Source organism: Acromyrmex echinatior, chromosome 16, assembly GCF_024713525.1.
Source record: "Acromyrmex echinatior isolate Ae372 chromosome 16, ASM2471352v2, whole genome shotgun sequence".
NCBI lineage: Eukaryota > Metazoa > Arthropoda > Insecta > Hymenoptera > Formicidae > Acromyrmex > Acromyrmex echinatior.
The window spans coordinates 141,077-166,116 of record NC_141867.1 but is presented as its reverse complement, the minus strand read 5'-3'; the positions used below and the strand labels follow the sequence as shown (position 1 = coordinate 166,116).

The 25,040-nt window shown below is 32.0% G+C and overlaps 5 protein-coding genes across 7 annotated transcripts; 4 read left to right on the top strand and 1 right to left on the bottom strand.

The window, feature by feature from the left end:
- The first annotated feature begins 788 nt into the window (after window positions 1-788).
- On the top strand, window positions 789-5,513 carry LOC105151974 (uncharacterized). The gene is made up of 10 exons (XM_087414715.1): window positions 789-1,373; window positions 1,498-1,574; window positions 1,871-2,213; window positions 2,480-2,818; window positions 2,936-3,218; window positions 3,369-3,534; window positions 3,785-3,924; window positions 4,129-4,456; window positions 4,672-4,859; window positions 5,145-5,513. The coding sequence occupies exons 1-10, from the start codon at window positions 1,280-1,282 to the stop codon at window positions 5,203-5,205; spliced, it is 2,019 nt and encodes a 672-aa protein (XP_087270841.1). The 5' UTR covers window positions 789-1,279; the 3' UTR covers window positions 5,206-5,513.
- A 704-nt stretch (window positions 5,514-6,217) lies between these two features.
- Rbbp5 (retinoblastoma binding protein 5) lies at window positions 6,218-10,870 on the top strand. 2 transcript variants are annotated; one of them, XM_011065951.2, is made up of 8 exons: window positions 6,218-6,397; window positions 6,504-6,756; window positions 7,445-7,470; window positions 7,559-7,731; window positions 8,632-8,860; window positions 9,259-9,714; window positions 9,818-10,226; window positions 10,595-10,870. In XM_011065951.2, the coding sequence occupies exons 2-8, from the start codon at window positions 6,738-6,740 to the stop codon at window positions 10,678-10,680; spliced, it is 1,398 nt and encodes a 465-aa protein (XP_011064253.1). In that variant the 5' UTR covers window positions 6,218-6,397; window positions 6,504-6,737; the 3' UTR covers window positions 10,681-10,870. The 2 variants fall into 2 exon arrangements, with proteins under 2 accessions (XP_011064253.1, XP_011064252.1); XM_011065950.2 differs by having other exon boundaries at window positions 6,485-6,756.
- A 913-nt stretch (window positions 10,871-11,783) lies between these two features.
- wbl (endoplasmic reticulum protein 29-like protein wbl) lies at window positions 11,784-15,388 on the top strand. The gene is made up of 5 exons (XM_011065953.2): window positions 11,784-11,933; window positions 12,432-12,804; window positions 12,921-13,111; window positions 14,342-14,740; window positions 14,953-15,388. Exons 3-5 carry the CDS (start codon window positions 13,004-13,006, stop codon window positions 15,190-15,192), a joined length of 747 nt encoding a protein of 248 aa, XP_011064255.1. The 5' UTR covers window positions 11,784-11,933; window positions 12,432-12,804; window positions 12,921-13,003; the 3' UTR covers window positions 15,193-15,388.
- Window positions 15,389-16,011: 623 nt separating this feature from the next.
- LOC105151955 (ran-specific GTPase-activating protein) lies at window positions 16,012-18,981 on the bottom strand. Of its 2 annotated transcripts, XM_087414352.1 has the most exons (5): window positions 18,734-18,981; window positions 18,226-18,374; window positions 17,014-17,300; window positions 16,580-16,888; window positions 16,012-16,095 (listed from the first exon to the last, which is right to left on the bottom strand). In XM_087414352.1, the coding sequence occupies exons 1-5, from the start codon at window positions 18,746-18,748 to the stop codon at window positions 16,067-16,069; spliced, it is 789 nt and encodes a 262-aa protein (XP_087270478.1). In that variant the 5' UTR covers window positions 18,749-18,981; the 3' UTR covers window positions 16,012-16,066. The 2 variants fall into 2 exon arrangements, with proteins under 2 accessions (XP_087270478.1, XP_011064256.1); XM_011065954.2 differs by lacking the exon at window positions 16,012-16,095 and having other exon boundaries at window positions 16,169-16,888; window positions 18,734-18,980.
- A 1,451-nt stretch (window positions 18,982-20,432) lies between these two features.
- On the top strand, window positions 20,433-24,964 carry LOC105151956 (serine/threonine-protein phosphatase PP1-gamma catalytic subunit B). The gene is made up of 5 exons (XM_011065955.2): window positions 20,433-20,708; window positions 21,935-22,066; window positions 22,194-22,424; window positions 22,563-22,891; window positions 22,976-24,964. The coding sequence occupies exons 1-5, from the start codon at window positions 20,654-20,656 to the stop codon at window positions 23,213-23,215; spliced, it is 987 nt and encodes a 328-aa protein (XP_011064257.1). The 5' UTR covers window positions 20,433-20,653; the 3' UTR covers window positions 23,216-24,964.
- Window positions 24,965-25,040: the final 76 nt, after the last annotated feature.

Sequence of the window (25,040 nt, the reverse complement as noted above, 5' to 3'; positions counted from 1 at the left end):
ATTATTGTTTCGTGTATGACTTTAGCGACAATACTTCAGAGGCAATGCGAGAGTATGCGTGCCGATTTCCAACCAGAACAGTATCGGATTGGCGAGTTATTTAAAGGTTGACCAAATCAGTGTTTGGCTGCAACACGAATTGTCCGAACAAGATGTAATGTGTGCATTGCTGTAAAAAGCTAACATTTTGAACAATATCATTAAACAAGTGACAACGTGAATAAATAAGTGTGAATGAATAAGTAATAAATAAGTAATAAATAACAAAAATGAAAACTACGTTTTGTCCTTTTTGCTATTTTCTTCAAAACGAAGCAAGAACGAGCATGTCTATACAGAACCTTTTTCTTATGTTAGTTAATTTTTTAGTTGATCGCTTACACGCTCCCGAAGTTTGCCATTTAAATTCGGAATATGTACATACAAGATAAAAATTTTCGAACAATAATAAATTTCAAACAGTAATGAGACGAATATCTTGAAAGATATAGAAGATATAGGGAAAAATGCTTCAGATAAAGTTATATTGTGCAAGAAAAGATTCGGTATCAACTTCATGACGCGAAACAGGCCGGTATTCATAGTCAATTCTTACATTTATTAAAACTCTTTTAAGTACAATCTTAAGATGTCATAAGACCAACTATATTAACATCTTAAGACATTATATTTAAGACAGTTTTAAAATAAAAACAGTCTATGAATACCGCCCCATATTTCGCGTTTCACAGTTGTAGCCCTTCAATCTTATGAACATCCATAGACAGAGAGGGCGGTTTAGGGTACGATTACATGTAATACGATACACGGTACGCGATACAGAAACTAACTACAGAGAGACAAGAAAATTAAAATAATGTCAATTTGATATGATAAAAATGACATAAATTCGGCTAATATGATGTCAAATTGGCATTATTTTAATTTTCTGTTCTCCTTGGGGATAGTCGTAACTTGACCGATGACGTAACTTGTTAACAATTCTGATTGGTCGCTCGACTGTCACGTGATTACATCCGGCATAGGCATACCCTCTTTATACCCTCTTTATGTTTGCAATCGTTTCATATTATTCGTTTTATCGATACGATACAATGTCACTTGGCGACTTGATCATCAAGTTGCGAATTACCTGTGCTACCTATTATCAAATATTTTCGCTAGTTATTTTTAGCAATTAATAACTAAAGTTCATCATTATATAAAATATATTCGCGCGTGCGAGTTGGTTTAATAAACAAAAAAGTTTTATTAAATAAAAATCAATAGATTGTAAAAGATGGAAAAAACGAAGAAAGTAGACAAATTACCGTTGGATCCTCAACGAGAATTTTTGGACATGGATACAGACGACGAAGATTTTGGTCGACAAGGTCTTTTTATCACAATTTGTTTTTCCCAACATTTCTGATAATAGGTTTATTAATAAATTAATTAATTGTTAATTAACGCGTATATACATACAAAAGAGTGTGCGTGCCTTCTAAATTGTTTCAGAAAGTCCCGAAACCGAAGAGGAGCAATCTTCTGAACCAATCAAACCAGTCTTTGATAAACAAGATTTAGATAAATTGGTTATTCTTCCAAGTTTATTTATAGATACAGTCTCATATACATATCTATATGTATATCATTTTTCTATTTTTATATAATTGATCTCTCATTTCATTCTTTTAATTGCACAAAAATTTACTATCTTTACATTATATCTGACGTCAAATACATACATACATACATACATATATATAATTATTAACTAACTAGAAAGAATATCATTAGCATTTTTAGAATATATTTATCAGTTAAATCTTTCCAACAAACATTTCTATATATAAATGATTACGAACATTTACACGTTAAATTATTTTAGGTACAATATGTAAAAGATTTCACGATTCTTCCTTACATCAAAGATTCTGATTGGAAAGAGGATTCTTATACAATAATTCGCGAATATTTCGAAAATCCAGCTCACACGTTATTATGTATATATTTTCAAGATGATACAGTGAAGGCACGATTAAGAATCTTGGATGATAATCAAAGCGATTTCATTTATTTCTTACGAATACCTTGGCATGTGTTTACAGTCGATAATTTTCATGCCACAGTTGTCTTCGGCAGCATCAATCGTAACGCAATAATGTGCGTGTTGAAAATAATGGAAAATATGTATGTCTCCGTCGCACGTAATAGTAGCGAGTGGCCAGAGAGTATCTTTTTTTTAATATTTAATAATGATAATGATGCGTTTCATGACAATTTTATCGAAACACCTTTGGAACCTAAATATTAAAATTCTAAAAATAACAAATAATTGATATTTTTAATCATAAATTCAAATTGCATCATTTTTCAAATCATATTTTTGAAATCATTGTTCTTTAGTTTAGAGAGTTTTTCAATGTCAATCTCATTAATATTTCCTTATTTCAATGTCAATCTCACAAACATTTCCTTATTTCTTTAACGAGAACAGTTATCAGAAACAATCTATTTTTCAATCTACACAATTTTCTAATGTGCTTAACTGAATGGGTTTACAAGCCGATGGGATTAACCAAATTATATATACCGGGAGAAAATCTGTCTGATATCGCGACACTACAGAGAGATAAAAAGTCAAATTCATCCAATAATGAGACAAATGGTCTGCATATTTCTAAGGAATTGCAGGAGTCGGAAAAGGCATTGATTGATAGATTTGAAAGAATTGTACGATATTGGATCAAACAGATACGGCAAGTATTGACAAGTACATCCACAAGCAACAGTGGACGAACTGTATTTGACGAATTGCAATATTGGACAACGAAATGTTAGTTTCGAATGCTATTATATTTCATATTATTTAATCGTAAGCGATTAGCCGTTCGTGTTTATTACAATTTTTATTTTTGAGATCTCAAAAGAACATAAAATGTTTTATTTTCAGATTTTAATTTACGTTGTTTGCACGATCAATTATCAAATATGAAAATTCAATCGATATTGCATCTGTTAGAGAACGTTTGTTCGCCGAGCATAGATTCCTTTCAACTTCTAACGTTACAGCTTTGCGAAAGCTTAGAACAAGCTGCATCCAATATAATGTATCTGAATATTCTATCAGAGGCTTGTAAGAACCTGAAATGTCCAAACGAGATTGAAAAGCCCATAATGAAAATATTGTTACTGATACTGTTTATTTGGACAGAATCCCCGTTTTATAATATGTCGTATGTGATCTTTTACATTTATTTAATATAACATAAAAATATTTGACTATTTGCAATCGTAATCATAACATTTTGATTCCTGACTTATTTTAAAATTATTCATATATTTAAGAAATTGGATAACGGAACAGATTTATTTGTTTATTTTAGGAATAACATAGAAGTGCTTTGTGAAGCTATAAGCATACAAATAGTACATCAATGTAAAAATTATGTCAATTTGCAAGTAATATTAGAAGGCGATACAGAAAATGGAATAAATATACTTCGGAAGTGTATCTCTTGTTGTCAAATATATAAGACGATATATAATAAAGTATCTAAATTAAATATATAGCCAATTTTATCAAGCTTCCACCAAGCAAAATATTTCCTTAATAATCTTTATAAACATCTAAAAATAAATTATCCACGTTAGCAAATATTAGTTAAAATAAAATTAATTGTATTATCTAAAAACTTACAAGTTTAATAAATAATTTTAAAAAGTAAATAGATAAAATTGGCTGTAATTTCTAGAATAGGATACGAGCATTTGTTCTTTCTTGGCAAAAAATTAATTGCAGGTTACAAAGATAACTGCGCTTATTAAATCGAATAGTAATTGGGATGTAAACGAACAATTAATATTTAATTACATTGATACGTTTATGCAAAGATGTTATGATGTCATTGAAATATGCAGTACTTCAATAGTGTTTGAAAAGTAAAGATGTAATATTTTGCATATTTATGTTAAAATATATGTTAAAATCACCCTGTATAAAATTATATATAAAACATTTTTTCCCCGGTTATGCATATTCAGAACAGTAAATATTGTACATCACTGCATGGCTTCGTGCGCATTCATTATCATATACACGCGCGCAATTATAATAGACATGTGTTATATACACAATTTTTGTAGGTGTACTAATGTGGGAATGATTGGCGGTCCAAATGGTATCAAATATGACGCTTGTTTTCGCCAAATAGAGAATTTATTTTCTGAGATTCTCGATGAAATAAAATTGATCCATCACGAAATTTTAGATGTTACAAAATTTTCGTGGCTAGAGAACATGCTGAACTTTAGGAACTTTGTAATGGAATTAGAGAGCATGATCAAAAATTTGATCGACTGTATATTTGATGAGATTAAAAATGTTGAAGAAGGTATTGAGGCAATTTATGCTTTACGACGCTTTAAACATAGAGAATCGTTGCGAGATTTATTATCGAGGAAATGGGTGCAGGTGAGAAAGAAACGCAAGAAAAACAAACTTTTATACAAAAAGATAAAAATGTGTGTGTGTGTGTGTGTGTGTGTGTGTGTGTGTGTGTGTGTGTGTGTGTGTGTGTGTGTGTGTGTATACATGCTAAAATGTATATAAAAATGTAATAGATATTTAATACAAGTTTGAGAAAATATAAAATTTTTCTTTAATTAGTAAGAGTGATATTTCGTCAGGTTTGGGAAATGTTTGATAAAGAAATTGAAAATTGTAATTATAATATGATTTTATGTGAATCATATTATACTCCGTTTCAATGCCACTCAAAAGATGTAATTATGCTGTGCATTAAACAATATTTAGAACGATTATTTCATATCATGATTGATATGTCCGATTGGATAGGAGATTGCGCAGCTGAGACGTAAGCAAAGTCTCTCTACTAAGCTAATGTTCTTTTTATCTGCTCATATAATCAATATACAATATTTTTATCTAATTTAAAAAATATAGAATATTTCTGGTTTTTATTATGTTATTTTATTAGATAAAAAAATTTAGAATCATTTTATATGAATCACTTTATATATTTTACTGTGTTATAAATTTTATTATATGCAATATACGCATATATATGTATATATAATATTATATATAATATTATATATAATATTATATATATATATAATATTATAAAAACTTTTTTTAGATATATATTGGAGCGATACAAGCGAATGATGAGCCGAAAATCAATAGAGTGTCATCGATAATAAAACATAATAGAGTGTAATTACTCGGGAAAAAAATATTATTTTACACTTATATAGTTATATAACTTATATACACTAGTACTTATATATTGTATAAGAAAAAATATATGAAAATAAATTCTCTAAACTCGCAAGTATATAAACTTTTCAATAATTTGTCTGTGAAGATTGCTAATAATAAACTCAAATAATAGAAAAATCTATGGTAAATATGCAGTATAATGTCCTCACCTCCGATTGTCTTATAATTTTGTAAATTTATGTATTTCTACAAGTAGAATAATATACATATATTTTGAAAAAGAAAATCGTGGTTTTTTTAAATTAAATTTTCAAGTTTTTTTATGTCAGTAAATAGGAAAATGATAATAATTATATAAAATAATTATAAATATTTATCATTTATTTATAATTTTAATGAAATTTAACTTAGATTTAAACTTCAAAAAGAAATAAATCTACCAAAAGAAATAAAAAGATATTTCTATTTAAAAATACCTGGGAAAAAATGTTTTATATAAAATTATATAAAATTATACAGAAAATTATATACATATAAGATATGTCCATTTATATATAGTTATGTAAAATTATATATAATTTTATATAATTATATATAAAACATTTTTTCCCAGGTATAGACCGGTATTCATAGTCGAATCTTATTACAAGACCGTCTTAAGACGCTAATGTAGCCTTCTGATTGGTTCGTGACTTCTTAAGATCGTACTTAAGATGGATTAAGACTTAAATATAAGATCTGACTATGAATACCGGCCATATTTAACATGTTACATACATAATAAATTTAAGAAACACACACTTTTAGAACTGACTTATTACAAACATAATTTTATATTAAAGAGCATACAGCCACATGTAAAACCGGTTCTACATTAGTTGCAAGCCGATCGCAAGTTTGTTGTGACAGCCAATCTGAAGCTTGCATTTTGAAATCAACGCTTCGTATTGGCTGTCGCAACAAACTTGCGATCAGCTTGCAGCTAATGTAGAACCGGCTTAAGATGTATATAGCGATAGAGTCGTATATTAAATTAATTATAAGGTAATAAGGTAGACGTTTTGTGATCAAATTTTGACCATTACCAATACACTACAAATATTATAAAGGATGTTACAAAGTAAAAAATTGTTTGAATGCTTGTATAAATTCGCTATTCCAGATATGAAGGTGACTTAATATTATAATTACCTTATTTGATTTTGAAAAGACCTTTTTGCGTAATAGAAATTCCTTACTATCCGAAATATTATCCAGAGTCATGAAAATTGCACAGGATCTATTCGAAGTTCTATGGACCTCCCTACAATTCATGCACTTGTGTATGTTCCGGCGGAACATGGAACCCCTTAACCTCTTTTGAATAATCGTGATCTTCGCCGCAAGACAGACAACAAACAACGCTGTTGCTTTTCGCAGCTTTTATATATTCTGTACTATGAATATAGTGCTATGAATAACTGTGAATAAAGTGGATAAACTATAAGAAGCAAAAATTAATTTTGTCAAAATGAACTTGGAACTATTAGGTAAATAAACAATTATGGAATATGTGTAATTAATAAATAATAAGATTAGTAGATAATTTAGAGTACCCTTCTCACCTAAAATTTTAATAAAAATATACTCATTTGATGCGTTTTCATTCAAAATGAAAGAATCTGAAAAACGCCGCAATCGATCTCGTGAATCGAATTATTAAGCGTTAAAGTTCAAGACTTTAGAGGTTAAGATATCTGTCATCTCGACTCGATACAGCGTTATGTATATATGTTCTGCTTTAATTACACAAATTTTCTGCTTTACAAACACAAATTTACTGTTTTAAAAATACAAATTCAGTGCTTTAAAAAACAAATTCTCTGCATAAGAAATGGATGAATCAATTATTCTTCTTGCATTCGACTGTAATTTGGCAATTTCTTACGGCTTCAAGCTTAAAATACTTATTGTAGATCCAGACTAAAGCAGGATGACAGATATCTAAACCTCTAAAGTCTTTACGAACTTTAACGCTTGATAGCTCGATTCACGAAACCGACCGCGTTTTTCTGCCAGATTCTTTCGTTTTGAGTGAAAAACGTGTCGAATGAGTAAATTTTTATTAAGATTTTAGGTAAGAAGTATTCTAAATAATTACCAATTATTTAATATTTTCTAGTCCTAAGTTTAATTTACCTTATTTGTACTTCAACAATTATATACCTATTTTTACAGAATCATTTGGACAAAATTATCCAGAGGTACGTCTACAATATTAATTGTGATTTTATTATTATGATTTTATATGAAGTAATTAGATATGTAAACATTTTTAATGATTCCTATTAGGAATTTGATGGCACATTAGACTGTATATCTCTTGCTGTAACTTGTACATTTAATAAAAGAGGAACATTACTTGCTGTCGGATGCAATGATGGAAGAATAGTTATTTGGGATTTTTTAACTCGTGGTATAGCTAAAATTATTAGTGCTCATGTACATCCAGTATGTTCATTGAGGTAAATGTTACATATAGCTTATAAGTCTGTAAGATAGGTTGTGTAGAACTTTGTAATGTTTTGTGTGTGTGTGTGTGTGTGTGTGTATGTGTGTGTATTTCATAGTTTAAATAAAAAGTGATTGATTTAAGGTGATTCTACAATAAAGTGCTGAAAATTTGAGTGCCTCACCAGGGCTTAATCACAATCCAAAATCACAAATATCTGCATAATTTAGATAAAATGTTAAAGCTACATATATATCTTAATGAAATAATATGAAATATGATAAGTAGAAGTAAATTAACAGTTGCATTTTCACCAAATGAAAACACAGTGCTGTTATATTTACTTTTCGAGATTAAATTTATATGTACGTGTTTATGCATATAAATGTTTCTCCAGAATGACCTATATTATTTTTTTATGATCATTACAATCATAATTTTTTAACTATTATAATCTCGATTTTTTTTTTAGAGAAATCTATGGTAATGTTTGTGTACAGTTAGTTAAAGAAACACATCCGACCCGTATGTGTAGATCTAGATTATACGTTAAAAGTTACATTTTCAACATTTTTTTCTCCCTTATTTCATCAATAATCTATCCTAGAATTATGCATACGTCAAGTTTGATACTTCAATTTCATTATATTAGGTGTTGGAATTAATTCGTAGCGTTTTACAAGTGATGGGAAGTACTTTCATTAATGTATTTTTTAATGCTCATGTGAAATAAATAACATTCTTTCATTAAAAAACGCTACGAATTAATTCCAACACCTAATATATATATATATATATAAATTAAACATTTTTATTGTTCGACTTACTGAGAATCACCTTAAAAGATGATATAATAAAAATGATTTGGAAAAAATATAATACTAAATCTCAAAACATGAATTGTATTTTTTAGTTGGTCTAGAAATGGTCATAAGTTATTAAGTGCATCGACCGACAATAATGTATGCATATGGGATGTTTTATCTGGAGAATGTGATCAGAAATATAGATTCCCTTCTCCAATATTAAAAGTACAATTTCATCCAAGAAATTTCAACAAATTTTTAGTATGCCCAATGCGTCATGCTGCTGTTATGGTTGATGTCGAAGGAACGCACAGAGTAATACCACTTGATGAAGATGTATGTAATAAATGACGTATTTCGATATTAATGCCATTCACATAATTAATATAGGTACTAATTTCGCTAATACATCAATATTTGTGTGTGTGTGTGTGTATGTATGTGTGCGTGTATATGGATGCGTGTATATTTGTGAGAATTGACAAGCGTTACTTTTTATTATGGAATCAATTTTTATTAGCAAAATGTTAATGATACTGAAAAATGGATCAATTAAATCTTTTGATACTTATAAAAAAATATTTAGAGATTTATTTTTAAGTATTTCTATTAACTGATATTATTAAATATTTCTATTAACTGATATTATTAAGTATTTCTATTAACTGATTCATTTTAATTGAATGTATAATAAGAGACTAAAGCTGATAAAGATAAAGTTGCTCTAATTTCAGAGTGATTTAAACATAGTAGCGTCATTTGACCGACGCGGAGATTACGTGTATACAGGAAACGCTCGTGGTAGAGTTTTAGTTCTTGACGCTGAGACATTAAATGTAAAAGCCTCTTACAAAATAACGCAAGGTACTGCTAGTAACACAGCAGTAAAAAGTATAGAGTTTGCACGACGAGGCTCCTGTTTTCTAGTTAATACTGCTGATAGAGTAATTCGTGTATATGATAGTACTGAAATATTAGCGTGTGGCAAAGATGGTGAACCTGAGCCAATACAAAAATTGCAAGATCTTGTAAACAAAACAATGTGGAAAAAATGTTGCTTTTCTGGTGATGGAGAATATGTATGTGCCGGATCAGCAAGACAACATGCATTATACGTATGGGAAAAAAGTATAGGAAATTTAGTGAAAATTTTACATGGGACCAAAGGCGAACTTTTACTCGATGTTGTGGTAAGAAAATTGAATTTATAATTATACTTCTTTGACTAAAATTTAATATGATAAGACTGTTCATGGTACGCAATATCTTTTATTTTTCCTTCTATCTCTATAGTGGCATCCAGTCAGACCGATAATCGCATCTATATCGTCAGGCGTAGTTTCTATTTGGGCACAAAATCAGGTAGAGAATTGGTCTGCGTTCGCACCGGATTTCAAAGAGTTGGATGAAAATGTTGAATACGAAGAAAGGGAAAGTGAATTCGATTTGAGCGACGAAGACAAGTCTGTCGTTCAAGGAGAAGAGGCTCAAGATGAAGAAATAGAGGTTGACGTTGCATCAATTGACAGAGTTGCTGCATTTTGTAGCTCTGACGAAGAAACTGAAGATATTGGTTCACTTCAATTTTTACCTATATCTCCAGATGTGGAAGATTCCGAAGATAATCAAGTAATGCCACACGAACCTCCAATGAAGAAACATCGTTCACACGATATAGATTTACAAGGAGCACCGACTGATGGTAAGATCTCACATATATTAAAAGCAAAAACATAGAGAACGGACTGCGCGATCCGCGGCGTATGTTAAAATGATAGATAAAAATAAAAGAGAGGGAAGACAGCTGATTTTCTATCTCTTTCTATTTAACAGTGTAATGAGAAGGAAATTGGCTGTCGTCCACAGCCTTTCTCTCTCTCTCTCTCTCTCTCTCTCTCTCTCTCTCTCTCTCACTCGCTATTGTCGCCATATTTGAATACTACTTAATTAGATCGCACAATCCATTCTCTATGTCTTTGATTAAAAAGGTATGCTTGTAACATAATTTTAAAGCAGTTGATAGCTGAATTTTTATACCGATAGTCTGATAATAATTAATAAAATTTACAGAAACTCATCCCTTGCTAAATAAAGGAAAGGATAAGCCGACCACAAAGAAGGGAAGACCAAGACTTGAATACAAAAAGGGAAAGTAATCTAATGTGAGAGAGATATCGATAATAATCAAGAAATTTGCTTATTATTTATAATATGATAAAAATGTGAAAAATCTTTCTTGACCATTTTAACAAATTTTTATAAAAGTACAATGTATGTATAAACATGTTAAATTGATTTGAATTGATTAAAACTATAATAATAAATTTTTAATCAGTCTTAAAAAAATGACGATTCTATCATCGGACATCATTGTCCGATGATTTCGTTATCTCAATAAATCATATTTATTTGTTACCTCAATAAAAACGCATTATCTATATTACTATGCAAGATAAAAGCAGATAAAAGGGCTGAATTTTTTTTTATAGGCGATGTTTGTAAGATATGATTCATAGAGCCAATGGAATAGACTAGAGATTAATAAAAAAGTGATCAAATGTTTCTTTTATTACCGAATAGTTTCAAAGTTACGTGCTTAACGCATTGCGCTTCCCGCATAAAGCTCTAGATACCAAAGTATAGGTCATTTTGGACCTATTAACCATACTCTATACCAATAATATTAAGCGCTTATTGGACTACAACTAAATTGAAAAAAAACTAGATCGAAATAGCCAATAGGAAGGCTGTTCAGGCATTTCAGGTAAAAGGAATGCGTTTGGTATCTAGAGCTTTATACGGGATCTACAATAGAAGTCGTAGCGATCGTATGGTTTTAAGTCGTAAAAAATTGATCAATCACAGTCGAATATGAGAAAATCAACTGTAAATGGTCAATTTTCTTTAGTGCAAACATTAGCCCGCTCGCTCTTCCGCGTCAAAACAAATTCCAAGGCCACGCGCCAATCGTTCAACTATCCAAATATTAATGTATAATATATTCCACTTTTAGGATGAAATCAGACGGTGCGGAATACGACTGTGGAATAGAGAATGCGTCTGAGGCTGTGGTCAAAGTCTCGCTACAAATGCTTTGAAGCGTTTGATGGACCAATTAGAAGAAAGAATTTTACGTACTGACCAATTAAAAAACGCTTCAAAGTTTGCAACATCGCGTTGACCATACCCATAGAAGCAACCAATCAGCGCTATTCAGAATAACGCAGAATAACGCTGGTTGCTTCTATGACGCATTCTCTATTCCGCAGTCGTATTCCGCACCGTGTGTGATTGTGTGATTTCATCCTTAGGCTGTGTTCGCTTTGACGCTCACAACTCTTTAAGCATCGTTTCATCTTTAATTATAAATATTAAACAAGAATGATTGATGCTCACAAGCATTCTAAGGGTATGACAGAGGGGAGCACAAAGTCTTACATAACGCATAACACATAATGCATAAGAAAATAAACCAATCAAAGTTCTTTATTTTCTCCCTTTCCATGAAATAAAAGACTCTGATTGATTGATTTTCTTATGCTTCTTGTTTTGTGTGTTATGCAAGAGTCTATGTTTCCCGCTTACATCTACACAACTTGCATAGTCGCATAAAACGTATGCATAAAACAAAATTATCCAATCCATTTTACGTGCGTCTTTATAGGAGAAATGCAAGTTGTATGGATATATTCTAAACGCCTAAGCAAATAAATATTGTAGCCTTAAAGTGTCACAATAGAAGAGAAATAAGGAACAAAGATTTCAACCTATCAGATATCGGAATATACGGTTTCTGATAGGTTGGAATTGTTATTCTTTATTCCTTCTATTGTGGCGCATCATTCTGATTATCTTTCAATTCCCACCCGAATATCATTCTATCCTTGTTATTTAATGTTAAACAAAGGATGACATGACATTCGAAGAATACTCAGATGGGAATCCGAATACGCCTCTGGTTGGCCTGGTTCTTTCCTCCCATGTGACAAGTATAAGCAAGTGCAGGCAAGTGCGACAAGTACGAGAACTGATGAAAAGGAAGGAGAATCTTCTAGTCACTTTTAGTTTAGAGAAAACAATTTAATATAGAGGAAAACTTTGTTCGGAACATCTTGGAGTAGACAGGATTGACCGCATGTGATGAAAAAAAAAAATATGTACATATAAGGACTTTAATAAGGCACTGTATATAAGTTTTGCCACTCTGATTTTCGGACAAGTTCAGTGAGCATTTGTTTCACAAATCAGTTAGACGATAACTTGGATCCAGAACGAAGCCGGTTCGTTGAACTGACACGTTGCTGTATTTCACGTGTTGTGTTACACACGCGCATTTTGCGAGTGTAACTATATGTATATATAAGGGAGATAGGATAATCGTTGTCTGATTTCACAGAACGCAAAAGAACGGAGTAGTTAATTGCTTTATTCGTGCATGCGGGTGAAACTCGAGTAATCATACAAACGTTACGTCCTATCATGATTCGATCGAGTCTCGTATTAATTTTTGTCATCGCTATTTCGCACGTTACCGTTGGTGATGACTGCAGAGGATGTGTGCCCTTGGATTCGTATTCATTCGATAAGGTACGAAAAACTTTTAATTTTATCTAGAATTTCAATGTGAAAATAGTATGTAACCAAAATTCTCAGAATTCTCAATTTATGCGTATAATAAACAAAATATATATTAATTACATCTGTGAAATATCCTCTTTTATACAAATGTGTATGTGTGTGCATGCGTGCATATATTTTATTCATGTGTATGTGCGTATGTGAGATATGATATTTATAGTTAGAAAAATTTTTCTAAACTAGATAAAGAGAGGCTTAATGAGCTGAGCTGGATAAAAAATAAATAAAATATAAATATCGCAAACATTTCGATTTAACACACAAGACATCTTCATCTACAGTACAATGGTATAAATAATTTATGACTGTTGTGTAGATCAAAACATTTGCGATATTTATATTTTGTTTTCTACTATTAAAACAAGCATTGTCATCCAGCTTAGCTTATTTACCTTTCTTTATCCACTTTTTATTTATATAATCTTTTGAGTCTTGTTTAATTTTTTTTAAATTTTATTTATTCTCATTACATCTAACTTGAACAAATAATGATTAAAATTAACGATAAAAATTGTGGAAAACTTTATTTTATATAATTAAATAACTTTGCAACATATATATAATTTGGCATTTTGTGTATGTGTATGTGTGTATGTGTGCAGCATAAATAGATGTATTTGCTTTATGAATTTGAGAAATGTATGACTAAGAAGTAAGGGACAAGAAAATTCAATCAATTTTTATTATTTTCAGCCATCAATCGTTAGTAAATTTTTTCTTAATTATCATTATACTTTTCTCAGATTCGTAAGCATCTTCTATTTACAATTAAAATATCAGTTTTTTTGTATCAAATTCCAATAAATCGACTGAATATTGACATACACTTCCTGTAATATAGAATTTTATATTTTAATTGCTATGAAATTTATTATTTTACATAATTATGTACAAAGTTATGATTGTGGATATATTACAATTCAAATATATGTCAAATATATAAGATGTAATTACAATAAAGTCAATAAAATCTTCTTATGAAAACTAAATTGGATTTGATATTTCTTTTTATAATATTTTTATATTTTATGACTATATTACACATGAAAATGAATTGAGAAACTGTCATTCTAAACATTCAATCTCGATATGAGATATATGAAGATATTTAGATATATACAACATTGTCACGATGTATACAAGTTTTTAGTTAATTTATTTTTGTAATATTTCGTGCAGGTTATTCCCAGATTTAAGGCAGTACTCGTTAAATTTGATGTAGCATTTCCTTATGGTGGCAAGCATGAACAATATGCGACCGTAGCGGCTGATACCAAGGATTCACAGGATCTCCTGATAGCTACAGTGGGCGTAAAGGATTTTGGCAATAAGGATAATTCCGATCTAGCGCAACGCTACAACATTAAGAAGGATGATTTTCCGGTAGTTTTACTATTTGTACAGGGCAAATCTGAACCAATCAGATTCACTCCTGAGAGAGAATCTGATTTTACGGGCGAATACTTGAAGCGATTTATCAGATCTAGATCAAGAGTGTACTTAGGATTGCCAGGATGTGTGGAACGATTAGATAAATTAGCTGAAGAATTCAAAACTGTGGGAGAGCAGGACAGGCAGGTAAGGATTTAAAAAAAATTAACAAGACAATATTATATTTCATTGAATTGTACCAAAATGGCTGTATCATAAGCATATTTATTTGAAAATATTTAAGTAAAGATTAAAATATAATTCCATAGTTTTATCTTCATATTCTTGTATCATTAAACTCTCTCTATGAAATATGTTAATTTTATTCTTATATTTTATATATTTATTCTTTTTCCTAGGAAATACTAAAGAAGACAAGAATCTTTGAAGAAACTTTACCGGAAGAGCAACGAGAGGCAGCAAAAATTTATGTCAAAACTATGGAGAAGATTCTCGAACGGGGAGATATATTTGTACAAACGGAAGAAACGCGGGTACAGGGGCTCCTTTATAGAGGAAAGTTGTCTGATCAAAAGAAGCGTACAATGGAAGAGAGACGAAACATCTTGCAATCTTTTTCAGCGAGGGACGAGTTGTAGAGAATTTAAATTATAATACAATAATCACCTAAGTAATATCTAGCAATCAAATTTGAGTCGTCCGAGTGTCGAGATTGTTGTGCTATTTTGAATTATTTTATACGCTCGTTTTGTAAAAGTAGCAATAGGAATAGAAATCGCGCGCACATATATGAGAGCAATACGCTCTATTTTCTATTAAATGAATACTACTGTATTTACTTTAATTATTTTGCATTCCTTAATCTATTCCTCTGTGTTGAAATGTTTCTCACACTTTGTGTTCTATTGATGCAAAATACAAAATGATTTATTATTTCATATAATTATTATTTTTTACTTTCATTCTTTCATCACAAAATACAAACGAATATAAAGTGAATTAGGTACAATAAATATTAAAAATATACGATTCTCGTATTCAAGAAAATATCGATTGTTGTGACAAATTGGTTATTTAATACATTTACTGCTCATGTATCGGAAATAGAGATCTCGTTGGGAGCTAAGCCGGTTTCCATCCCTCCCGACTTCACATAATTGAGTTATTAACAATGATCAACGACTATCAAATAAAAATGGCAATTGTTTAATTTTTTTCATCTCTTTTGATTTATAGTAATTTTTTTTACGCATATAATAATTGAGAAATTTATGGAAAATCTCAAATTATACGAATTCAATAGACAGGAAACGTGTATTAAATAAATTTCGTATCTATTACATAAAACGCAGAAAAAAAAAATTAAAAATACTCTCTAAGGAAATGAAAGGTTGATAGGTTGTGGATTAAGATTTTATATATATATATATATAAAATAAACAAAGTAGACAAATTGATCAATTTTATATCGATTATCGTATATGTATACTCTTTCAACATACTTCACTCTTCTTAAGGGAAACATACTGCGCAATCATTAACTATAAAGAAACATGTGATATAATGCATAAATTATCTTTGTAAAATAATGAACAAATAAAAAGCAAAAGGCTGTCTGTTTGTAAAATTGTCGTTGTATTTATTCGTTTGTCACCAAAGAGTCAACATACATTCCCTCATACACATTTTTTCCAGTACAAATGCAATTTTACATGAATTTAACATAAAATGTGTGCGCGTGCGCGTGCGCGCGCGCGCGTATATGCGCAAAGTTAAAAAAATCACAGATATATGTCTATACAAATACAGTTTTATCGCTGTAAAATTTAATAAGCTTTTTTATAATTATTGCTAAAAATGCACCTGTCTTCAAACAATGGCATATAATACGTCTGTCGTAACGTCTGTCATAATGTCAGAATGTGTCTTTTGATAAACTATTTATATATATATATATATATATATATATACATATATATATATATTTTTTTTTTCGTGTCACCGAATACAATTATTGTTTCTCACCTTCATTTTTTACTTTTAACTTTGCGATCTCGTTGATTATTTTTTCTTCATTCGTTATTACTTGTTTCTCTTCCAGCGTTTCATTCTCGATATCCTTTTGCTGAGAAATCGCTTCACAGTCTTCAGTCCGCTTCAACGATTTCATTTGATCTTCGTTATCAGTACTCTCGCTATAACTTACATCACTGCTGGATTCGCTGTCACTTTCAATACGCTTTTGTTCCGAATTGCTTTTGCCAGCATAAATCTCACATTCGGATCCTACAATCTTCTTAGCTTTTTCAAATGTTTCCTTCCACATTGACGCATCTATATAAAACAAGTAAATATTCTACGATATTATTATGATACTATTAGCGATAATACACGATAATACAGTTTGCGATAGTTATACTTTATACATAAAAACTATAATATAGCACTTGAGAACTCACTTTCGGCATTTGCAAAACGTATCGCAAGTAATTCTGGCTTGAGTTGCTCATCAGCGTAATCAGCAAGTACGCTCCAAACCCATGCTCTATCACTGCCGCAATTTGGTTTCAATTCCATCCATGGAGTGATGAAATGATTCGCACAGATCTTGAGAGTTTTGTCTCTGCGCATCACTACTCTAACTGTATTTTTCGTTTTGTGTCTTAATAGTTTGACCTCTCCTGTGCCACGTTCCTTCCATTCCGCAGGATTGCTCGACGTATCATAACGATATAACTTAGCCCGTCTACAAAATATAAAAACGTACATAAAGTATATGCATATACATTGTTAATTGTTTTCTTTAAAATGAAAATTCTTATGAACCTTAGTAAACACTTAGTTTTTGGCATCCTCACACAATGGATTTCGTGTTCTGAATTAATTTTCTCATCACTTTTATAAGCGTATAAAAATTATTAAGCGATTTTTATATATATTTTGATATCTTTAGAAAGTATTTGTAAAGTTGTATATTTGTAACAAATTGTATATAAATTGTTATAACTAAATAGTTTACAAAATAAGAAAAAAATGTACTTTTTCATACAAAAATGTAAAACTTTGAAACAAAAATGTTCAAAGAAAAAAATATGTTTCAATCTTAAAATTGACATTCCAAACTACGAATGAAAAAATAATTCAAGTATCGGCTGTTGAAAAAATTTAGTAACCTGAAAATGTTTTTTTTTAATATGCTTGAATGACTATAAATTGAAGCTATATTGCATTTATATTTTAAACAATGTATTTTATTATTGTTATTGTGTTAAAAAAAACTTGTAATTTATTAGGAAAATATTCTTAGTAACATTACAGATAACACAAAAGTGCTAAAAACCATTATGTTAAATTCTTTTTTTAGTAATTCGCGAAATATTTCAGTAAAGAAAAAAATAAAATTTTTTTATTTACAAAAAATTGTATACTCTGTACACAGGATGGGTCATTTGTGACTCAGAGATGAACTTTGGAGCTGTTCTTGTTAAAGGATATGCATGAATTGAGGCCGGCATTGAAAAAACACAAAACTGGACTCTACCTTTTTTTAGAAATACTTTTTTGGGAATAGAAGAGAGACCTCGGTATTTGACCAGGTGCTTAGTATTTCAAAGAAAAGAAATGCACAGAATACGAATGACTCATAGGTGTATATTAAGAAGTTAACTTACAGCTTCAACATTTCTATCTCGTCCTCTTCATTATTGGATACTTCTATCAAGGGTAATGAAATTATAGGTTCAAAATGAACGTCGTTTTCAATATTCTCTTCATCATTATCTTGAGGCTCACCATTCACCTCGATACGATCACCATTTAGCTTAAAAAAGAAAAGAAATCATTTCTACTTTTATGGTATATATTCCAATCGAAGTATAAGTTTGCAGTTTAAAAAATTTTTATTGGACTAAAAAAAATATAAAGAGATGAATTAATTCTCATTCGTCTCCAAACATATACGAGAGAAAAACTGTAAAAAAATTGAGATAAAAACAATGTTATCGAAGAAAATACAACGTCTATTTAAAACGCACTCATTTCGAAATAATACGTAACATAACCTATTGTTGATCGCGACGCAATCTAAATCCTCGTGCTTAATCGACCGATCTAAATTTTACTTTAAATGAAAAACGTGAAGAGGGAAAAGATTCTATCTAAAAAAATATATGTACGTACCACGTTCTCCGGCATCTTTTGTCGACACTGGCCAGGAAGCTATAAAATGCTAAATAAATTTATACGCTCGCCGACAATCGGACAATCGCGTACGTATTTGTATGTATGATGATGTATGGTATCGTGGTAAACGTGGTAATCCGTATTGTTCCGTATTTCCGTCCGTATTCATCCGTATTGGTCCGTACCATCCGGTCGGTGGTTCTGGTCTGGTCCGTTTGGCTTCGACAGCATTCAGCAGCTGTCACAGTCGATTCGACAATCGATTCAAAGTTATATCGAAACATTGAATATTTTTCGACTTTGCTTTTTCGAATTTTAAGATTTATTTTCATTAATCTGTAAAACGATCCTATCGAATCAATCTATTTTTTATTATATCACTGAGCTTGAATTACTTACAATTAATAGTAAAGCGTTCACATTAACGTAAGAATTTACAATTAAAATAAACAAAATTTGAGCGAATTAAATTTCGACTAAAAAAAATTAAATTAAATTAAATTAAATTAAATTTCGAATTAAATTTCAACGATTTAAATTTCAACCGGTTGAAGTTTACACATATGCGCGTATTCAGATCTTGTACTTAAGGCTTCCTTAAATCTTTAGATACTCAGTAGCCAATGAAATAATTCGTAGTGTATCTGAAGATAAATTTAAGGAAGCCTTAAATATAAGGCCTGACTATAAATACGAGCATTAGTGTTATACACGGAATTTTTTATGCGGCAGCCCTAAGGGTCTGCCCGAAGTCCGAATCCAGCCATAGTCAAATATTAAGCCTGCGGCACATGATGCTTGTTTTCCTTCTGGATTAGAATCTTGCCACCGTATTGGCTGCGATACTGGCACTGATACAGCACCGCAACCAATACGGTGGCAAGATTCTAGTTCAACTAGCAGTCCAGCAGGAAAGCAAGCATTGTGTGTCGCCGGCTTTATATTCAAGACTGTTTTAAGTACAGCCTTAAGAAGTCATGAACCAATCAGAGGGCCGTATTAGTGTCTTAAGGGGATGCTAAAGTCGTCTGTATTATTGACATTTTCACATGGTGAAAAATCTCCGAATTGGATTTACGGATTGCAAAAGTGTTATTACATAAATTAAAGTACGCACAAATAGAAGCACTGGATTTCATGAGGGAATCGAAAAAAAGTTAAAAAATTCACTTTTGGCTCGTACAGCTGTCATCTCAGAGGATCGATTCTGTATCTTCAAACAAGGTGAAAATTATAAAAGTGAGCAAATTTACTAGATGTTGACCAAAGAAATTATTAGTATTGTGGTAAATTCGCTTATTTTTGTAATTTTCATCTTGTTTCAGGATACAGAATCGATCCCAAGATATAATGTAAGAAATGAATAAAAAACGTCACCATTATCGAATTTGGAATTTAAAAAGTCTGCATCTTTATCGACTTCGATCAAGTTCGATAATAACGACTTCGCATCCCCTTAAGATAATTTTGAAACAAAAGTGGACTATGAATATCTGTCCGATGTACATTGGCCGACTGTCACGCCCGCCAACTGCGCTAAGCACAACGGCACTTTCAGAATCGAAAGGTGTGATGGCGCGCATGTTGCGAGAGTTGCGACTTGCGAGTGTGTTCGAGTTCGAGGAAGCGAGTATATACTTACATAGGTCATAGGACGTGAGCAGACGGGAGAGCGGGAGAAGTGAAGTGGAGTGGAGTGAAGTGAAGTGCAGTGAAGTGGAGAGGCGAAAGGGAGTGGAGTGTGCGCGCGCGGCGCGATTCCGGACGGCCATTGCGAGTAACTTGTACGAAGCTGCGAGCTGCGAGCGCGATTCCGTCTCGTACGGCACACAAGTGAGAAATTTCGGTGAATCGACGTTTATCTCTGTACTAAGGTGCTCCGTGTCAAGTTTGGAACGCGCACGACACTCCGGCCCGATGGCTGAGACCGACAAATTGAACATCGACAACATCATAGCTCGTCTCTTGGAAGGTAAAGCTGGTCGATCGCTGCTCTATGCTGATCGCTACGTAGGAGCGAAAGGGTGGGAGAGTGTACAATCTCGTACATCGCTCGCTCGGCTCGCCCGTCTCCCTCTGGCCTTCCCCTCGCCTGTGTGTGTGTGTCTCTTACTCCTTTCATCCCCGCGCCTTCATTCCTTCCTTCGCGTCCGCGATTTTTCTCGCTATGCTCTCTGATGTGCCACGACGATTCCTGCTGCTGGTCTATTCATCTCTCTCTCTTTCTCTCTCTCTCTCTCTCTTTCTCTCTCTCTCTCTCATACGCACGCACACACTATTCAAGAGCATATCGAAACGCCATCCCGACCATTAATCTTGGTTCCATTGGCGTTACGCAATGTCTTCGAAAATGATGAATGCGTTCCGATCGACTCTCGTCATCGAATAGCACGCGCATTAGTTTGTTTACACAAAAATGCACATTTATTTCACAATATCGTACACGTACTATGTACGCCTCGTCGCGATTCTGATTTCTGGCCGAGCAGGGCGAGGTCCTGCCGTCCTGCCAACCATACGGCGAAATGATTAGTCCCATGAAGAGAATCTTGTTATATATTCGGGAGAGTACTGTCTTAGGCCAAGCCATTTTGTCGCGTTATTGTTACTTTGAAATCATTCGTCAGGAGCGTGAAAAAGTTTCAAAGGCAGGCGTTCTCTCTCTCTCTCTCTCTCTCTCTCTCTCTCTCTCTCTCTCTCCCCCCGAGATAAGATTCTTATTTATACACTGTGTTACATTCTTTTTGTATAACTTGTGCTTCTTAAATGTCCGACTCTGTAAATTCTTTCAAGTTTTATGTTGGAATATGAGAATATATCTATTGAGATGTAAAGCGATTTATCGAGATATACAATATATATATATATATATATATATATATATATATATATATATATATATATATATATATATATATATATATATATATAATGTATATATTTCTCAAAAATATGAAATTGTTTATCTCTTATTTGCATATACTTATTCTTGTAGAAAAAACTAAAGATAAGGAAATAGATTATCTCGGACAATATTTGCAATATAGTAACACGGAAATGACTAACGAAAAGATACTTGACATTTTCTCTCATTCTTTTATCAAAAGATTTTAGTAATTATGTTAGAAAAGGTAGGAGATAAAATAAAATTTACGCTTACAATGTATATAATTTTCACATTTTTTTTCCATTGTTTAGTACGAGGCGCAAGACCAGGTAAAAATGTTCAGTTGACAGAAGTGGAAATTAGAGGATTGTGTCTCAAGTCACGTGAAATCTTTCTATCACAACCCATCCTTTTAGAACTCGAAGCACCATTGAAAATATGTGGTAAGCAAATAAGCATAATAAGCATCAAACTACAATTCCAAGGAAAGCTACATCTATATAATTTTGGTTACCTTTAGTCATTTAATATTGACTTTATTCATTGATATTGTACAATTTTGTTTGTAAGGTGATATTCATGGACAATATTATGATTTGTTACGATTGTTCGAGTACGGTGGTTTTCCTCCCGAAAGCAACTACCTTTTCTTAGGAGATTACGTTGATAGAGGGAAACAATCGTTGGAAACTATTTGTCTCCTTCTTGCCTATAAGATCAAGTATCCAGAAAATTTCTTCTTGTTAAGAGGAAATCATGAATGCGCATCCATTAATAGGATATATGGATTTTATGATGAATGTGGGTATTTTGTATGTGTATATATATATATATATATATATTTTTTTTTTTTTTTTTTCATAAATATTCTTCCTCATGATATTCTTTTTACAGTTGTTAGTTCATCTTGCTATTTCGACTAATAAAATTATGTTTTAGGTAAACGTCGTTACAACATTAAACTATGGAAAACGTTTACTGATTGCTTCAATTGCCTACCTGTTGCTGCGATAGTAGACGAGAAGATATTTTGTTGCCATGGAGGTTTGAGTCCGGATCTTCAAAGCATGGAACAGATCAGACGTATCATGCGACCGACAGATGTACCTGATCAAGGATTACTCTGTGATTTATTGTGGTCTGATCCCGATAAAGACACTATGGGTTGGGGCGAAAATGATCGTGGTGTATCCTTCACTTTCGGCGCAGAAGTCGTTGCCAAGTTTTTGCACAAGCATGATTTTGATCTTATATGCCGTGCACATCAGGTAAACAGATTTTTAATATATACGTATATATATTGGATACTTTGTTCATGGGATGCTTTTTAAAAATGGAAAATTATTTTTCAGGTGGTGGAAGATGGTTACGAATTTTTTGCCAAACGACAATTGGTGACTCTGTTCTCGGCTCCGAACTACTGCGGCGAGTTTGACAATGCAGGTGCCATGATGTCAGTGGACGAGACTCTCATGTGCAGTTTCCAAATTTTAAAACCGGCCGATAAGAGGAAATTCACCTATGGTGGTCTCAATGCTGGACGGCCTGTAACACCACCGCGGGGTGCGAATAACAAAAATAAGAAGAAGTGAAGTCCTTAGATTTATCTTTTCGAATGCGATGCTTAGAACTGCTACCGCCCAACCCGACATCTATCCATCGAGACATTAAGACCTTTTGTGTGTGTGTGTGTGTGTGTGTATGTGTGTATGGGTGCGCGTGCGTGCGCGTATGTGTGTGGGTGTGTGTGGTCCGCGAGAGAAAGAGAGAGAAAGAGGTGTGAGTTATAATAATAATAATTATTATTATTATATTATTATTTTTGATTGACTACGAAGCCTGTGTGGAAATAATTACATCTTATCGGAAAATCCGGAGGGGCGTTGCTTTTCACAGAGTTTATCAAAAGTAGTAAGTAATAGTGCATATGTTGTAGCTAAATGTGTTATCGTATAAAACAAAATAGTAGTGATGAAACCAATCGATCGATCATAAAATTAGAGAGAATTTTACGTGGTTTTCACGATATTCTTAACAATTGAAAAATAAAAAGTAGAACAAAAGAAAGACAGGCACTTTTGCTATAATTCGTCTTTCCTATTCGTCAATCGTAACATCTGCATCTTGTAGCTTGTTCATCATTTGCATTTACACTCGTCAAGTGTCTGATTAATCGAGAAAGGACGTGACATTTTTTTTGATCACTTTACGCTGTGAGAAAAATCGATATGATAATTGTGTCACACATATACACATACATTCACGTGCACACTCTCGTTTCATTATGTAAGTATGCTATTAACGAAGATATCGATACACAAATAATAAAGTAGCCATCATTTAGACTTAATTCCCTAAAATATAATAGATATTTATAGCTTGGTACTTCTGTAAGTTGCACAAATTTGTAAACGACATCTATTACGTCATACCTACTTTTATAAATATACATTTATATATGTGTGAATTGTGAAATACAGAGAGAGAGAGAGAGAGAGAGAGAGGGGGGGGGGGGGGACGGGAGGGGAGATTTTGGTTTAAGTGTGTCAAAGTGTTAATTATTAATATACACATTATATTGTCTCGCGATGAACGGGAATATTTATCGCAGTTATCATGGTGGCAAAGCTTCTCTGGATTATTTTAATTTTAACGATGCTACATTAGTCTAATTTCCACCGAGGATTTAAACTGGATCAGAATGTAAGAATCAATTAACTACAGTTGAGCATTCCCTTGTTCGACTGTAAAGGAATACTCAACTGTAGTTGGTTGATTCTTACATTCTGATCTGATTTAAATCCTCGGTGGAAACTAGGCCAATGTCCGTGTATAAACAGAAAGATATTAATCATGTGGTGTAAATGAGCACACGCGCATCGTATAACGATTGATGATAGGTGATTCTAATTTTCGAAATAATACGAAAAGGAAGAAATCTTGCAGTTGGAGCATTTTCCATCATCTGCTCGTGACAGTCCTGTAACAGGATCATTACTATTGTTAATATTACACACACATATACACACACATACACACGCACACACATACGCACACAGACACACACACACACACGCCTCTTTTCTCTCGCTCCCCTGCATTAATTCACATTCATTTTATTCATTTTTCCTTTTTTATTCCACTCCTAAACTGATCTTATTAGCCACAATTGACCACAATGCATAGATTCATCATCAATAGTACGAAAGAAAAACACGATAGTTACGAAAAACTTATCTGACGCGAGGATTTTATCCACGGGATCTTGAGATCGATCATGTTTAGTTTCCCTTTCTTCATACTTGTACATTTCTTTTTTATAAATAAAATTCACATAAAAATATGTATCATATTTCTTTAGTCGATATATCACATCCATCATCCCGACGCGATCATTTCTCACATGCGTGAATTTGG

Excerpts from the sequence above, each read along its gene's own strand:
- LOC105151974 (XM_087414715.1), top strand. The coding sequence starts at position 1,280 with ATGGAAAAAACGAAGAAAGTAGACAAATTACCGTTGGATCCTCAACGA. Across the intron at positions 3,925-4,128 it reads ACTTCAATAGTGTTTGAAAA|GTGTACTAATGTGGGAATGA; the intron begins GTAAAGATGTAA and ends CAATTTTTGTAG. Across the intron at positions 4,457-4,671 it reads TATCGAGGAAATGGGTGCAG|GTTTGGGAAATGTTTGATAA; the intron begins GTGAGAAAGAAA and ends ATATTTCGTCAG.
- Rbbp5 (XM_011065951.2), top strand. Across the intron at positions 7,471-7,558 it reads TTGGACAAAATTATCCAGAG|GAATTTGATGGCACATTAGA; the intron begins GTACGTCTACAA and ends GATTCCTATTAG. Across the intron at positions 8,861-9,258 it reads TAATACCACTTGATGAAGAT|AGTGATTTAAACATAGTAGC; the intron begins GTATGTAATAAA and ends CTCTAATTTCAG.
- wbl (XM_011065953.2), top strand. The coding sequence starts at position 13,004 with ATGATTCGATCGAGTCTCGTATTAATTTTTGTCATCGCTATTTCGCAC. Across the intron at positions 13,112-14,341 it reads ATTCGTATTCATTCGATAAG|GTTATTCCCAGATTTAAGGC; the intron begins GTACGAAAAACT and ends TATTTCGTGCAG. Across the intron at positions 14,741-14,952 it reads TGGGAGAGCAGGACAGGCAG|GAAATACTAAAGAAGACAAG; the intron begins GTAAGGATTTAA and ends TCTTTTTCCTAG.
- LOC105151955 (XM_087414352.1), bottom strand. Across the intron at positions 16,889-17,013 it reads ACGTTTTGCAAATGCCGAAA|ATGCGTCAATGTGGAAGGAA; the intron begins GTGAGTTCTCAA and ends TGTTTTATATAG. Across the intron at positions 16,096-16,579 it reads GTTAAAAGTAAAAAATGAAG|TTAATGATTGCGCAGTATGT; the intron begins GTGAGAAACAAT and ends GTTTCTTTATAG.
- LOC105151956 (XM_011065955.2), top strand. The coding sequence starts at position 20,654 with ATGGCTGAGACCGACAAATTGAACATCGACAACATCATAGCTCGTCTC. Across the intron at positions 22,425-22,562 it reads ATATGGATTTTATGATGAAT|GTAAACGTCGTTACAACATT; the intron begins GTGGGTATTTTG and ends ATTATGTTTTAG. Across the intron at positions 22,892-22,975 it reads TTATATGCCGTGCACATCAG|GTGGTGGAAGATGGTTACGA; the intron begins GTAAACAGATTT and ends ATTATTTTTCAG.